Here is a 17,482-nt window from a genome sequence, read left to right as displayed (position 1 = left end):
CTTTATTCCTTGGCCCTACCAACAATTTTTGTGAGCCAGAATTTTCTCATTTGTAACATGAGGAGGTTGGGGCTTATTCTTGAAACCTTTGCTACTCAAATCTCCATGGACCAGCACATTGCATCACTTGGAACAGATACTCCAAAACTTTCTCAGTTCAAAAAGCCACTAGTGTCTCAGTAATTCTTTCCTGGCACTCCTACACTAAAAGTAGCACCTGACTAGTCCATTTATTAAGCAGTTAGACCCAAACAATTTAATAAGCACAGTATCCTAACAACTAACTAGCCATTTGAAAAAAATGCTACAAGTAAATGGAAAGAAAAATAGTATTTTTATTTCATCCTTAAATAGCACCTATTACTTACCACTAATAGGATATATGTGCCTATTGAGCACTACACAGTTACCAAATCTTGGAATCTGATTGGACATCGCTACTTTCATTTCCCATTTCATATTCATTTTTATGCAATACTTGCTTTTTGTTGCAGCAACTGCCAAAAACTCAGCTTCAAACAACTGGGAGTTCATTGAAAAGAATAAAGCGTGGTTTAATGTTGACACTGTGAATTACTAGTTAGTAGCTGACATGGTGTCTGATAGGTGGTGTTGTGTTTCCCTTGAGAATTTAAAATCTTTCTGTGATTCCCCTGTGAGTTTGCTGTGGTGCTCTGTGGTACCTCGATACACAGTTTGGGAACTGCAGGCCTAGGAGTTTGTTAGAACAGCCAAATCTCAGACCTCACCCCAGACTGAAGAGATAAGCATTTTCAGTTTAAAAAGATATCTGGGTGATTTCTATGCAATTAAAGTTTGAAAAGCACTGCTCAAAGCCACCTGCTAAACATGAAAATTCTGTTGCTTTGTTTTAGGAATAAGAAAGACAGATTAGGTCACTCACTGACTTTTTTTAAGCTGTAATTTCCAAATAATTATGGAATTATTGGTCTGCTCTTGCCTGTGAAGAAGCTTAGAAGACATGTGACCACATCACCCACATCCTGTTCTTTGGTCAGTCTCTACTCCCAGAAATTGGTGGAACATAATGGCTTTTACCAAAAGCAAAGTACAAAAAAGAGGACAGTCTAAGGTCCCTGTGTACTTACTGTAGTCTTGACTTCCCAGTGGTTCACAGAAAAGTGGTTTTGAAACTATTGGGTCAGCCGCGAAATACCTCCAGGTGGTCTTTTGTGACAGTTACTAAGATACACAGTTTTCACTTCTAGTGCCAAAGCATAATTTTATTACATTTACAGTAGTCACCTTTATCCACAGATGATACATTCCACCCACCCCAGTGGATGCCTGAAACCTCGCATAGTACCAAACCCTAGCCAAGAAGCACCAAGGTCACATCTTCACTTAAAGAAAGCACTTTTGGCTTCTCTTTGACGTATATAAGTTACTACCATCATTACTCTTACACTTTGGAGTCATTATTAAGTAAAATAAGAATGAGTTGAACACAAGCTCTGTGATAGCAGGACAGTCAATCTGATAACTGAGACAGCTAAGTGACTAATGGGCAAATATCATCTATAGTGTGGCTCCAACTGGACAAAGAGAGGCTTCACATCCAGGGTGGGATGCAGCAGTATGATATGAGAGTTCATCATGCTGCTTGTGAACCCTGAAAATCTGAGGCAGGTCTCAGTTAATTTAGAAAGTTTATTTTGCCAAGGTTGAGGACCAGCACCCCTGACACAGCCTCAGGAGGTCCTGACAACATGTGGCCAAGGAGCTCAGAGCACAGTTTGGTTTTATACATTTTAGGGAGACATAAGACATCAATCAACATATGTAAGGTGAACACTGGTTGGGTCCGGAAAGGCGTGACAACTCCAAGTCGGGAGGGGGCTTCCAGGTCATAGGTAGATAAGAGACAAATAGTTGCATTATTTTGCGTTTCTTATTAGCCTTTCCAAAGGAGGCACTTAGACATGCATTTATCTCAGTGAGCAGAGGGGTGACTTTGAATAGTATGGGAGGCAGGTTTGCTCTAAGCAGTTCCCAGTTTGACTTTTTCCTTTAGCTTTGTGATTTTGGGTGCCCAAGATACTTTCCTTTCACATATTCAAAACAGCATACAATTTAAAACTTATGAATTGTTTGTTTCTGGAGTTTTCCATTTAATATTTTTGAACTGCAGTTGACCATGGGTAGCTGAAACTACGGAAAGTGAAACTGTGGGTAATGGGGACTACTATAAATTAAAAGCTGTCTCATGTCATTAGTGTCTGGTCGAAAGCCTCATTGATTCTGGTAGATTTGGACTTTTTTAAAAAACTTTTTTCCTGATTGGTTGGTTTCTGATTTTATTGTGTAGTGGTGTATTCTGTGGGCTGCTACTTTATACTGATTTAGAAAGCCATGGTCTTATAGTACTCATGCAGCCACACAGCTAGCTACTCAGTTGAGGGAAATCATGGAAGCTGTGGGTATGTGATGTTCTTCTGGCATGTCCTTGTTAAAGCTGCGGTTATGGCTCCCCAGAGACTGATGGGATGCTCCCTGTAGGTGCCAAAGAAAGCAGTATGTGGCTCCTGGTAGCACAGAATATGAGATAAGCTATTCTTTGTCCCAGGCAATGTATTCTACACCTTGTAGTAGATTGAACTTGAGTCTACCAGTGAAAATGGAGAAAGCTGCAGGGATGGAAGAGAAGTGAGATTTGAAATGCCTCAATTACCATTACTTCTACTAATGTATTCATTAGTAGAAGTGAGTAAGCAAAGGGTATTCTCTAACCCAAGAAGGAAATGCTTCCCCTCTAAGCAAGTTTTCTGCCTTTTTTCCTGATGGTACTAGCTCTGTTGTCTTTTCTCCAGCTGGGATTTTATACAATACCAGCCAAACAAGTGACTCTTGTTTTCTTTCCTCACCCTAGACTTCTGTGCTCATTAGAAAGAACAGGAACTATAATTGAATGAAGTCGGTTGATTCTGTGAAGAGATCATTAGAATGACACTAGATGCCTTTTTCCATCTTGTTTATTTCAGACCAGTCTTAACAGCATGATGAGCGTTTACAGTGAAACCGGAGACTATGGCAACGTGAAAGTCAGTGGTGAAATCCTTCTCCATATCAGCTACTGCTACAAAACTGGTGGGCTCTACATTTTCGTCAAGAATTGCAGAAATCTGGCCATAGGAGATGAAAAGAAACAGAGGACAGATGCGTAAGCACATAGCATGTTCCTCGGACTATTTCAATCACTGCCTTTTTTGTCTATATGTGTGTTTCCTTTTCAAAAGAGTCTTAGCATTCTTCTTGATTCAGTCTTCTCAGAGAGTTGATTGTCACGTTCCTCCTATACCACACTTCTGGATATTCTCTGAAGCACATGTATGTTGGTTGTGTCCTTGATTAACTGATTTTTAAAACATAATTCCGGATTGACATATTTGAAATTTACACAGAGGCAGCTCTTTGAAGTAGAATGCTGACATGTTGGCACACCCAGGATATACAAAAGCATCTTGTCAATTTTTGTTCTGGGAAGTCCTCCAGAGAAAATTACCAAGCTGTTACCCAATTAAACAACTCAAAAAGGCAATTATGAGGCTCTCAGGATTCTAGAGATCAGCCTGGGAGGGCAGGTATGGACCATAGCACATTGGAGAGAAGCTAGATATAAAGGTGTGTCAGGGGTCCTCAAGACCACTGCCAGGTTCAATGATTCACTAGGAGGACTCAGGACTCTGCACGGTTATAATCAGCAAAGAAGCACATGGGGCAAAGTCCAGGGGAGATCAGGCTCAAGCTTTGCAAGGGTCCTTTCCTATTGGAGTCACATAGGATGCATTTAATTCCTCCGGCGATGAGTTCTGACAACACTTGTGAAATGTTGTCTACCAAGGAAGCTTGTTAGAAATTCAGCTGGTCACATACCAATTTCCAGTCTCTCAGAAGGAAAGAACCTGTTCAGCATAAGCCATTTTCTTTGTACAAACAATTTAGGAACAACGAGCCACTTTTATCTGTTCTGGGAATGGTGGGAATCCTCCTGAAATCCAAGTTGCCAGGTGCCACCCAAGGGCCATATTTGCAAGCAGGCATTTAGAAAAATGACAGTCTCAGGCCCACTATGTTAACCCTTTTCTGCACAGTAGATGACCTAGGTCCAATAAATAACTCAGTGAACCTGGTTCCAAATACCCTGAGATAGACAAATGAGTGGATTCTGACTACAAATTGGTCCACCTGCCTCCCCAACTAAATTTCAGAAGGCTACAGGACCCATGTAATTATTTTGACTAGCTTGGAAAGGAGTGTTCTAAAACTCAACAGATATTCTGTAGAACTCTGGTAGCATCTTATACATTTCAACCTCGTACACATCTTGTACATTTCTGAGTCTGCTGTGGTACCCTGCTTCAAGAGGCTCTTGAGATAGCTCAAGCTAAAGTGTTGGGTAGAATTGCTATCACTACTTCAGGTTGTCATTGTTTATTTTGTCTTTTTCACTATTTTCTTTCACTCACCCATTACCATTGACCCCACTTTCTGACATCAGAAGGCAAGACTAGGAATAGAGAAGCATCTAATCCCAGAAAAGTTTGTGAGACCGTTAACATTAATAATGTATTACATTTGTTGAGTAGTACAATACGGTAGCTCCTTGGATGTGTCAACTAATTTAATCCTCAGAAGGCCATCAGTTAGACACTGTTATTTTCCCAGTTTTACAGATGAAGAAACTGAGGCACAGAGTGGTTATTTAGTACATTCTTGAGGTCACCAAAACCTCTGAGGCATGGAGTGATTCAAAATCAGGTGGCTTGGCTCCAGAACCCACACTCTTTTATCGTTACACTTTACCACTTCTCTCTTATGGAAGGCCCAGGGTTCTCATTTTAAGGTATCCTCTTATATAGACAAAATTCTCTTTGGTATTTCCTCTCATGCGCACTGGCCCTTTGCCCCTTTTATTCACAGTGAAGTCTTTGAACATTTCTTGCAGATAGATGTTTCACAATAATTACATTTGTATTTTCTTACCTATAGTTATGTCAAGTCATACCTTCTTCCTGACAAGTCCCGGAACAACAAGCGTAAGACCAAAATCAGAACAGGCACCAATCCAGAATTCAATGAAACACTAAAGGTAAATAAATATGGTCTCATAGTAACGCATGTGATACTGTTCACAACTTCAATGGTTTAGAAGTAACTACAGAGAATATTTTATTTGCATGTCAAGGCTTGTATATGTTTTAGAAAATTAGAATTTGAATAAATTAACATAATACCCTTGACTTTTCTAACATCTTTTGATGAAACGAAAACACTCTTATTCTGTTTATGTCTCTGCTACTACTGAATTTGAACCTTGAATAGAGATGATCCAGCCAAACTGCATCTGTGCTGATGCATCTTGCCAAAAAAATCGGTTTTACCCTTGGGCAAACAGTGCTTTTTCTGACTTCCTTAAAAGAAGTTTGTCACAGTTTTGACACTACTTAACAGTCATTTTGCACACATTCATTGTTCTGCTAATATAGCATAGATCTATACTGTTTGTTGTTAGGATTTCAGAATTTGACTAAATATAAGTATGTGGTTAATAGTGGAAATGAAAAGCCAGATTTGAGAAATCTCAACAAAAGTGGCCTAGATAAAATATAGCCCAATCCAGCTCAATGATCCAGAAAATAGGAATCTCTTTCCAATGAGCTTTCACATAATTAACCCCTTCCCATGCTATGGACCAATTTGGCCTGGTAAGAAACATCCAGGGAGAATGGAATGAAGAAATTACTGCCAATTCTATGGAAATCTATGGGCTTGTGCCCAAGAATGATGGAGGCAGAGTCCATTTTAGGAGGAAATTGGTAAAGACAGAAAGCCATGAGCCTGCATGTGTCAGTGGGAGCATGTGTGGAAGCAGGAGCTAATATTAAGACAAAACAAACTGACAAATGAATAAATACAGGCAGAGGATATATTCAATGGCCGTAACAGGATTGAAAAGATGAGCCCAAATACAGGGAGAGGGTAAATTTAGGAAGCAGGGAGCCAAGGTTAATTATAACAATAACAGCAAGAATGAGAATAGACACTAATCCAAGATCAGGAGTCAGTCAGTCTGAAGTGTGTCCCAGATGGTGGTTGCATAGAACAAGCAGAAGGTTGGAGGGTATGTGAGCATGTGGCCCTGGATAGTGCTGTTACCAAAAAAAAAATGCTAGCCCAGCAACATCTTCTTTCTGTTTAATATACATGTACACCTTTTCACCTCTACACTTAGGCTGGACTTTATAAAATTTGGTGTTTGCGAGTTTCTCATTGTCAATTCTTTTCTGGATTTGGGGATTCTCATTATGAATAAGATAAGAAAGAAGTTGGAGAATTTATATATTAAACCTTGAGTTTACAAAGTAGGTGTGAAAAAATAATTAAGGAAAATGAAAAACCAATAAAACTGGAAAGAGGATAAGCTTCATCACCTAACACTTTGTATACAGTATCTGGAGTTTACCTCTACCTCAAATACTACCTCAAATATCTTTCAATGCTAAGTCTGGCACAAAATGAGTTTATGGCATAGAACTTCAATTGTAGTAGAAACAAAGAAAAACAAAGAGTTTTCTTTGGGTTTGTTTTGTTCATGTTACTGATGTATATGATCTGAAAGATGTCGGAAGTAAATTTCAACCTGTCCGGGAATTGGATAGAGCCCTCCTTGTGGAATGTAATGTTGCAAATCTCATTTGCAGTACACCATCAGCCATACCCAGCTGGAAACAAGAACTCTGCAGCTGTCAGTCTGGCACTATGATCGATTTGGACGTAATAGCTTCCTCGGGGAAGTAGAGATTCCTTTTGACTCATGGAACTTTGAAAATCCAACTGATGAGTGGTTTGTGCTTCAACCCAAGGTAGGAAATGCTCTTAGATTAGTCAGTTATGCAATGATACAAGTTGTGAGCGAAATTGATGTCATAGGCCTAAAGAACTCGAAGACTTTCAAATTTCAAGTGATAATCCGCAAAAAATTTGTACAGGAAATTTTGGAATAATATTATAAAAATGTTGTAAATCCACCGCTTTGGAAATTCTTTGTCAATATAGGTCTTTCGTATAATGAAAGCCACATAGCCATATATGTTTTTTGCTAAAAATATGTATTATTTGACAGTCTTATTGGATAACCGAAAGCAATACATTATATGATCTTATTAGAGAGTCTTCATTTTCACATAGGCAAAACCAAATTCATACAGCATAAACAATCTCAAAACATTACCTTTATTTCTCATTCTCCACAATTCAGACCATAAGCAGGAATGATCTTGCCTTTGCTTATACGAGGGAATAACCAGTAGCTAAAGTATCTGATTTTCTTATGTTCCTACTTTTGGGATTCATGACCCAGGCCTTGAGTTACATTCAGAAAAAAAAATCTTAGAGCTGATAATTAAATGCCAATACTGTATAGCATGTTCTAATCTAGACCAACAGTGCCTTGGATTCACTTTAAGTGACTGGAGTCTCTATGCATTTACAGTACTTTTTAAGCCAAAATGGAGGTGAGTAAAGGTCACATTTATGCAGTCAAAGATTATTCTTTATATACAGAAAGGCAAAAACACATTATGATGAAGACAGTGGACTCAAATCAAACTTACTTGGTTCAATCCTGGCTTCATGACTGCCCATGTGACCTTGGGCAAATTATTTAACTTTTTATGCCTTAGTGTCCTCAGTTGTAATATAATCATTGGATGTAGCTTATAGGTCTGTGGTGAGGCTTGAATAAACATTGTATACATGGCTGTCAGCATTTTATCTGGAACACTGTAAGCTCTCAGTAAATGTTAAATGGTATACATGTGACTTGGGAGTCCTTGTATTGCAACTGACAGAAACTCCAGCTCATACTGCTCAAAAAATAAAGGGAAATTATTGGCCAGCAGTGATTAGGCATGGCTTGATCCAGATGTTCAAATCTTGTCAAAGTCTTGGAATTTCTTGGTCTCTCTTTTTAACTTCGTTGGCTTCATTTTCAGGTTCCATGCAGTATTGTCCTCCCTGACTAGCTCCAAGCATGCCTCTTTAATGACTACAGTGGCTGAAAGCCTTTCATCTTTGCACCACACTGTTCAGAAGAGGAGAGAGTTCCTCCTCCTCCAACAGCCAAATCAGTGCATTGGGTCTGGTTCTCCTAATTATAATTCTATCATTTGCCTATTCTAAGCTAATGACTGTGGCCAGGGAGGTAAGATGCATTGGGTGGCTTAAGACAATCAGAATATACCCTGGTTCTGAAGGAGGGAACAATAGCATCCTTCCAGTCAATTTCCTGGAAATAGTTGAAGGACTTTGCTGGAAGGATATGTAAGCTCTCCTAGACCTCTCCCAGGCATCTTTTGTGCTTAGAAATCAGCATTTTCCACAGTAATCACTTCCACATTGTCGATGAGTGGTTCACAGCCTATCATAAGAGGGAAGCATCTCTGAGTCTTTCTGAGCCTACTAAAGGTAGAAAAGTTCAGATTGCATTCACTGTGGAATACCACGGGCCCTCTGCCAGATCCTCTTAGGTTCCTAACCATGTCTGTTAGGAGGTTCGCCACAACAGCCTCCACCTGAGACTCTCTTTAGAAGACTTCCCTCGGGCTACTGTAGCTTTTTGCCTACATAGGCAGAAAGCCAGAAGTCCTGGGAATTTTTGTACCCGCTGCCACGTGACAACCCTTCATCAATAACTGATAGGTGGGGGCGTATGAAGGCCCACTTCCCTTACTGAAAGTGGGAAAAACTCCAAAGTGTTATGTATAGTACCACTTCAGGTAGAAGCTACCTTCCATGGAATTTTGCCCAAGGTTAGACTCATCCCTGTTCTGCTTCCCATATCACTTTACTGGTCTCTCTAAGAGAACTTCCTTAATAATTCACTTGCATACAAATCTTCACCTTCGAATCTATTTCTGAAGAACCCAACAGAAGTTAGTATCTCTAACCTCTGCCATCTTCCTCTGCCCAGCTTCCTCTGTTCTATATAGAAGAAAAGCTGAAGACTCAGACGTGCTTAGATACCATGTCTTCTGAAAACGTGGAGGACAGGCACAAAGGCATGCTCTATAGGCTGCCTTGTGCTTCATTAGTGGCTCATCCTCAGGCTGAGCTGGGCTCTGTGTGGTTGGTTATCAGCCAACTATGTAAAGTGGCACTTCAGTTTCAGTTTCCTGCCTTGGTCATTTCAATGCAACTGTCACTCCAGCAGCTGCAGATGTAGTATGAGCAGCCTTGGAGACTTGACGTTTCTTGTAGATTATGCAGTCGAGAAGGTGAAACGTGAGTTACAGGGACTGATTTCCCTAGTAATAGGGGATCAGAATTAATAATCCTTAATAATTCAGAAATACTGACATACTTCTGCACTAGGAGTGCCAGAAAGGCATGGTGCTTTATTGCTTATTGACTCTGTTAGTGAAGGTTCCTCAATATCTATCTTTGTATGGGTTAGGTCCTACAGTGCTAAGCCAGTGAGGAGGCTGGTGCAGAAAAAGAACTCAAGATGCCAAACATACTGTAGTTTCACAGTATAACTTCCATTTTACTTCATGGTGTGGGATTATTTATTAGCTGTAAATCATTATCCTTCTGAAAGGCATGTCAGGTAGTTAGACAAGAAGGTTTTATCAGTATGAATTGCCTTTCAAGCCTTCCCAAAGTGTGCTATGGGACATCTGAAAATCAACAGCAAGCTTAAGTGGTTTTCCAAGGAAACATTCTCTTATTCTGCCTTCAGGCAGATAGTAAATGTATGTTCCTTAGGAATTATACCTAGATTAAAGGCTCTCTCTCTTTTTTGGCAGACTTTTGTCTGTAATTCCTTACTCCATGTTACACGTGTAAATGCACTGGGAGTCTCTTCCTTGCTCCGACGGAAAGCGGACCTCTCTTTTTTTCAGAAAGCAGAAGGTGGTGGGTGTCATCTGCTTATTTCACATCCCTGCTCAGGTAGTCTCAGTGGTTCCCTACTGCTTTTGGATATGGCTTGAATGAATATTAACCCTCACCCTGGCACTCAGTGTTCTGTTGAATGGCCCAGCCTACTGTAGCAGCAAAAGATGTTAGTTCTCTACCCCTCCCCATTTTCCTGCAAACAGGGCTCCTCATTGCTTTCACTCCCACCAGCCAACCCCTGCCAATCATTGTAGGAGGGGAGCCCTCGGGCTGCTGGAGAGGGCTTGGTTTGCAGGCCAGAAAAGCCAACATAGCCTGGGTATTTAAGTCTCCTGGGGGTGAGCAGATTCTTGATCAATGAGTGGTGGATTAAGGAGCATCAATACTCCCACATTCTTGCCTCTGATTAGAACAGCTCTGAAGCGTGATCTGTCACATCTCCAGAGTACCCCATGGGACTTAACAAAAGTTACTCTCCATGGAACTTTGCCTGAAATCACATCCTTAAACCTCCTTCACTTTCAGTCCCCCTTCCCCAGTACCCTTCCTAATAAAATACTATAACTTAAATTAGTGTCTTAGCATCTTCTGGGAAACCCCGAGTTGACACCTTATTTCCATCCTCCTTGCTACTACCTCCCTGTACACACTCCCCTGATCACATTTGACTTTCTGTCAGTCCCTAAACATATTCTACACAACCCCCATCATATTTTGCTCATACTGCTTTCTCAACGTGGACTAACCTTCCCAATCCATCTTCATCTGTCATCATGTCTCCCATCCTTTAAGGACCAGGCAAGAGCCACCTGTTTTTCCCAGTCTGGATTAATCTCTCTCTTCCCATAATAGTTTCTTTTTACTTGTGTTGGAATAACTGTCACCATTGAACTTTCTGTATAGTAGAAACATCTTACATTGAACTTTCTGTATAGTAGAAACCCTCTTCCCCTAGAAATTACCACCAATAGTAGGTCAGTTAATAGACAATATCACAGAAATCACCCACATACAAACACACACACTCAATGCATTTCTTTTATTTTTAATTATTTTGAACTAACACATAAAAATTGTATATAGTTATCATGTAAAATGTGGTTTTTAAATATGCATATATTATGGAATGGCTATATCAATCTAGTTAACATATACATTACTTCACATAGCATACTTTTTTCTGGTCAGAACACATAAAATTTGCTCTCTTAGCAATTTTCAAGAATACAAAGCATTGTTATTATTAATAACTATGGTCACCATGTTGTAAAAGAGATTCCTCAAATTTATTCCTCCTATCTAGCTGACATTTTATTTTGTTTGGCCAACATCTCCCCCAGTTCTCTCCACCCCCAGCCCCTGATAACCACCACTCTACTCTCTGCTTCTATTAATTCAACTATTTTAGATTCCACTATTTTAGATTTATATCTATTTTAGATATAAGTGAGATCATGCAGTGTTCATCTTTCTGTGCCTGGCTTATTTTAATTAACATAATGTCCTCCAGATTTATCCATGTTGTTGCAAATGCAAATGACAAGATTTTATTTTTTAAGGCTGAATAGTATTTCATTGTGTATATATACCATATTTTCTTTATCACTTCATCCATTGATAGACAATTAGGTTGTTTCTATATGTTGGCTATTGTGAATCATGCTGCAATGAGCATGGAAGTGCAGAGATCTCTTTAAGATATTTATTTCATTTTATTTGGCTATATACCCTGTAGTGGGATTGCTAGATCATATATACGGTGGTTCTATAACACTCACTGTATTTAGTCTTTTTCATAGTAGCCATTCTAACAGGTATAAGATAATAGCTCATTGCTATTTTAATTTGCATTTCCCTGGTGATTAGCGATGTTGAGCATTTTGTCATACACCTGTTGGCAATTTGTATGTCTTCTTTTGAGAGATGTCTATTAAGATCCTTTGCCCATTATTTAATTGGATTATTTGTTTTCTTACTATTGAACTGCTTGAGTTCTTTATGTATTTTGGATATTAAATTATTTAACTTAAACTATATCAGATGTATGATTTGCAACTATTTTCTCTCATTCTGCAGATTGTCTCTTCACTCTGTTGATTGTTTTCTTTGCTCTGCAGAAGTTCAGTTTGAGGCAGTCCTATTTGCCTATTTTTGCTTTTGTTTCTTGTGCTTTTAGGGTCATATAAAAAAAATTCCCCAGACCTATGTTATGGAGCTTTTCCCCTATGTTTTTCCTAGTGGTTTTACAGTTTCAGGTCTCATGCTTAAGTCTTTAATCCACTTTGAGTTGATTTTTGTATATGGTGTGAGATAAGGGTCCAATTTCACTCTTCTGCATGTGGATGTTCAGTTGTCCCAACACTGTTTACTAAAGAGACTGTCCTTTCCCCATTGTGTATTTTTGGCACTTTTGTTGATAATCAATTGACCATAAATTTATTTCTGGACTCTCTATTCTGTTCCATTGGTGTTATGTATCTGTTCTTATGCCAGTACCATGCTGTTTTGATTACTATAGCTTCCCAATGCATTTCTTAAACATTTATTTTTAACTTAAACCAAATAAATGTACATTCATTTGCAAGTCTTCTGATACAGAGACAATTAATTTTGTTTGAATTTCATTCAGTAAGTAAAATTCTGCCATATATTCCTTGCATAAATTCTCCTCCTAATGCATCATCATCAGCAGATTCTAATTTGAGTTTTTCTCGAATGAAACAAGAACATAAGAATACTTTCGAAGTAAACCAAATGCAAATTCTTCTCAAAAATTTATGATTTTTTCTAACCTTTCATAGATTCAAGCCCACATATAATCCAACAGCAACTTTGTTTTCAAACCTTTAGTTCTTCTAAAGTATTCAACAGAATTGTTATAGTAGCAGCTGTCTTTTGCACTCATCAATTTATGTGACATTAAACTATATAATTACAATCACAAATATGCCTGGCCTAAAGAGCTTGGGGGACTAACTAACGCAGCTGACTCTCAGTGTGCATACAATTCAACTGATGGGAGCAGATGCATGTTCTTTGCAGGAAGGATTCTGCTATTCACTAGGGATGAAGAACACTAATTAAACCGATGAGTCAGTTAACTAAGTGTGAATTAATAGATCCTGCTACTGCAAATATGTCTACTAGATAGACTGAAAACTCATTGAAAGCAGGGTCTGTCTTATGTGTCCCCACAGCACTTAGCAAAGTGCCTTATAAAAATGTAAGCATTCCATATGTGTTGGTAGAGTTGAATTGAATATGATTGGATTCTGCTAACTTTTTCTGAGTAATAGTTGGTTGGATAATGACAATGGTGTTATGCCAGGAGAGGGTGTTGCTTAGGAATTTCCTGGCAAAGTATAAGTATCAAAAATATCGTAAGACATTAGACATGTGCAGACTGCAATATGACTCTCCACTTTAATTTTTTATATGTGATTATAATGCTACAAGCTTCATCATCATTGTGTTCTCTTTTCATAAGACTTGAGGTCTATATTTATACGGGGTCAACAGTATATTTTAAGCTAAAAACCAATGGAATGTTGGTAAATCCCAATAATGCATGTTTTTTATCTCTAATAGCACATTGTATATTAGTATGTGATTCCTACACATATCACTTTTTCCTACCCGAAGATCTCACTCAAAAAGCAAACACAGCCTGCTCTGGTTAACTATTGCTGTATACCGAACTACCTTAAACCTTCGTGGCTTACAGCAAGAATTTATTCTCTCTCATGATTCTGTGGGTTAACTAGGCTCATCTAGGTAGTTCTCACTTAGGGTTTTTCGTGCCACTGCAGCCAGGTGGTTGACTGAGGCTGATGTCATCGAAAATCTCAACTGCACTGATTGTTCGAATTGACTCACTTCCATGTCTTACACATGATGTTGACTGCTGGCTGGAAACTCAGCTAGGCCTGCCAGCTGGAGCACCTACGTGCGGCTTGTCTCTGTGGCTTGGGCCTCTCTTAGCATGGGTTCCCAGAGGAAGCATTCAGAAATATCCATTCCAAGAAAGAAAGTAGAAGCTGTCAATCTTAAGACCTGGACCCCAAAACTGGCACATTGTCACTTCTGCCATATTCTGTAATACTAGTCAAAGCAATCACAGAGCCCACTCAGACCCAAGGAGAGGTCACAAATACCCCATCTCTCATTGATGATAGTACCAAAAAAGTGGTAACCGTCTTTAATCTGTCATAACATCCATTATTATTTTCTACTTATGATATTCACCTAAACTAAAATTTACTGAGATTGTCAAAACAAAAAGAAGAGTCCAGTTACAAGGAACTTGATCTAAAATAATCAGATTAAATATTAGATGGATAGTCTATTTTACTATATATTCTCATTTTTGCCCCGGGTAAAAAGGTTGAATAAAATATTTCAAGCATTTTTCCCACCCTTACTAGTAAGTTTTACTATCACCAGCAGGAAAGAAAAGGGAAAGTCAGACAAGGATTCCTTTTCTTTTTAATAGTGTCAGTATTTTTAATTTTTTTTTTACTATTTATTTGTTTGTTTATGCCAAGTCTTGAACAGTCTCTGGCTTAGCTATGAGTGGGCTAGGTTTCTGAACTCTCATTCTGCCCTCTCTGAGAGAGCAGTTCTCTGCTCTTGACTCAGAAGTCAGATCTCTAAAGGAAAACCTTGACAAAACTTTCCTTTCCTGCTCTACCTGTGAAAGAACTCAAAGTTCAGTTGACTCAATGGCAAGTGGGAGACCTATAGAACAGAGGTTCTGGGTGCATGTGCACATTGATTTTCTTTTTTTTTTTTTTTTTTTTTTTGAGACGGAGTCTCGCTCTGTCGCCCAGGCTGGAGTGCAGTGGCTGGGATCTCGGCTCACTGCAAGCTCCGCCTCCCGGGTTCACGCCATTCTCCTGCCTCAGCCTCCTGAGTAGCTGGACTACAGGCGCCCGCCACCTCGCCCGGCTATTTTTTTGTATTTTTAGTAGAGACGGGGTTTCACCGTGGTCTCGATCTCCTGACCTTGTGATCCGCCCGCCTCGGCCTCCCAAAGTGCTGGGATTACAGGTGTGAGCCACCGCGCCCGGCCGCACATTGATTTTCTTTAGTTTGAACTTTATATTTTGAGATGATTGTAAATCTACATGCAGTTATAAGAAATAATACAGAGAGATCCCATGTACTCATTACTTGATTTTCCCCAATGGTAACCTATAGCAAAGCTTTACTGTAATATCAAACCAGGTTTTGCTTAATTTTTTAAAGGTGGGGCCTCACTCTGGCATCCAGGCTGGAGTACAGTGTCAAAATCATAGCTCATTATAATCTCAAATTTCTGAGCTCAAGCTATCCTCCCACCTCAGCCTCCCAAGTAGCTGGGACTACAGGTGCATGCCACCATGCCCAGCTACTTGGGGTCTCACTGTGTTGCCCAGGCTGCTCTCAAACTCCTGGGCTCAAGCAATCCTCCCACCTAGGCCTCCCAAAGTGCTGGGATTACAAGCATGAGCCACTGCACCCAGCCACAACCAAGATATTGACATTGATATGATCCACCAATTTTATTCAGAATTCCCAGTTTTGTACTCATTTGTGTGTGTGTGTGTATGCATGTGTGTGTGTATTTAGTTCTATGCAATTTTATCACCTTTATAGGTTTGTGTATCTACTACCACAGTCAAGGTACAGAACAGTTCTAATACCACATGTGTCCCTCAGGTTGACCTTTTATAACCACATCTAACTCCCTCCCATTACTCACATCCCTAACTTCTAGCAACCACTAATCTGTTCTCCATCTCTATAATTTTGTCATTTCAAGAATGTTACTTACATAAATGAAGTCATAAAATATATGTCATTTTAAGACTGGCTTTTTTTCACTCAGTATAATCCTCTAGAGATTCAACTTGTTGCATTTATCAATAGTGTATTCTATTTTTGTTAATGAATAGTATTCCACGGTATGGATGCACCACAGTTTGTTTGACTATGGAAGGAAATCCATGTGGTTTCCAGTTTTTTACTATTACAAATAGAGCTGATACAAATATTAGTATACAAGTTTTGTGTGGATATAACTTTTTCATTTCTCTGGGATAAATGACCAAGAGTGCAATTTCTGGTTAGATGGTAGCTGCATGTTTAGTCTTTTGAGCAGCTGCCAAACTGTTTTCCAGAGTGACTCCACCATTTTACATTCCCACCAACAATGTTTGAGTGAACCACTTTCTCCATGTTGAATTTTGATTATATGAATTACGAATATTGCTTTTAACAGTTGATGACTGGCAGCCCCATGTGAATCAAGCATTATTGCCTACTTTTCCCGTCTTGATCACTTGGGAAAGCCTTAAAAGGCATCAAAGATGACCTGGAAAAGTAATTTCTGGAGGTACTTTCAGTGGCATTTTTATTCCTGCTTCTTCACATCCCAAACTATATATGTAAACTCAGTGATAGGTCCAGTCATCAATGCATCACAGGTGCTCAATATCTGTTGACTGGCCAAATATAAGTTAATGTCTTCTTTCAAATTCCTTTTACTTAAATGTTAAAGGTTATATGCAAATGCCTTCATAGAGTTTTCCAGCCTTTCTTTTCTCTTACCTAAGGCATCTCTTAAACCAATGAGAGCCCACAGAGTTGAAATGGGAATGAATTGTCACATTTATGCCAGCAAGTAAATATTGCACATTCAAATGTGGACTACAATACTAAGCAAATCATTCATACTCTTTCAATTTACTTGTTTCTCCTTGGCCAGGTGGAGTTTGCTCCTGATATTGGCCTTCAATACAAAGGAGAGCTGACAGTTGTTTTACGTTACATTCCCCCGGAAGAGAATTTTATGCTTCCACCAGAACAACTCCAAGGTAGAGTAAAAATCAGTGACTTTGATCAATGACATTCTGTTTCTAGAAGTGTGGTAGTGGGAATCAGGGATTGGTTGCATTCTATGTCTTTCATATTACACAAACAAAACATAAAGGGTTAGGTGTCACTGTCTTTTGGGGAGAGTTGAGATGTGTATACCATATATGGAAGAACGCAGGATTCTTACAAGGAAAGGACAAAATTCATACTTAGAAACCAGCCTTGGTGGTCAGATTTGTTTTCTGTTAGTCCCAAAGATATAGGATCTTCCCCCAGGGCTGGGGGAAGGCAGGCTGCTGGGAGGCAAGCATAAGAAACTGCTCCATGGATTTATGACATTCACAACTATTCAGGGAGTCTTGATGAAGAAGTTGTTCTAGAACACAGGATTTAAAGGAAAAAATCAGATGGAGTCAATTTATAAATCTCTCTTCCCCTTTGTATTAAGCTGTTATTGCATTGCTATAGGAAATACTCAAGACTAGGTAATGTATAAATAAAAGAGGTTTAATTTGCTGATGGTTCTGCAGACTATGTAGGAAGCATACAACAGGCAGATGCGTCTGAGGAGGCCTCAGGAAGCTTACAATTATGGCAGAAGGTGAAGGTAGAGCAGGGGTCTCACATGACAGAAGCAGGAACAAGAGAAAGAGAGAAGGTGCCACATACTTTTAAATAACCAGATCTTACAGGAATTCACTCACTA

The 17,482-nt window shown here is 39.2% G+C and overlaps 2 protein-coding genes across 5 annotated transcripts in view; one reads left to right on the top strand and one right to left on the bottom strand.

The window, feature by feature from the left end:
* Positions 1–17,482, bottom strand: part of SRPX (sushi repeat containing protein X-linked) — a 178,416-nt gene that overhangs the window by 57,688 nt on the left and 103,246 nt on the right. The gene's annotated exons all lie outside the window — the stretch shown is intronic.
* Positions 1–17,482, top strand: part of SYTL5 (synaptotagmin like 5) — a 231,550-nt gene that overhangs the window by 206,335 nt on the left and 7,733 nt on the right. For all 4 annotated transcript variants that reach the window (XM_073013809.1, XM_073013807.1, XM_073013810.1 and 1 more), the window contains 4 exons: positions 3,003–3,181; positions 5,011–5,110; positions 6,723–6,884; positions 16,667–16,775. In XM_073013809.1, coding sequence (XP_072869910.1) covers positions 3,003–3,181; positions 5,011–5,110; positions 6,723–6,884; positions 16,667–16,775 — 550 coding nt within the window. The remainder of the gene's footprint in view (positions 1–3,002; positions 3,182–5,010; positions 5,111–6,722; positions 6,885–16,666; positions 16,776–17,482) is intronic.

Source organism: Chlorocebus sabaeus, chromosome X (assembly GCF_047675955.1).
Source record: "Chlorocebus sabaeus isolate Y175 chromosome X, mChlSab1.0.hap1, whole genome shotgun sequence".
In the NCBI taxonomy this organism is placed as follows: Eukaryota; Metazoa; Chordata; class Mammalia; order Primates; family Cercopithecidae; genus Chlorocebus; species Chlorocebus sabaeus.
The sequence above is the reverse complement of the archived record's forward strand: the minus strand, read 5'-3'. Positions and strand labels throughout refer to the sequence as shown.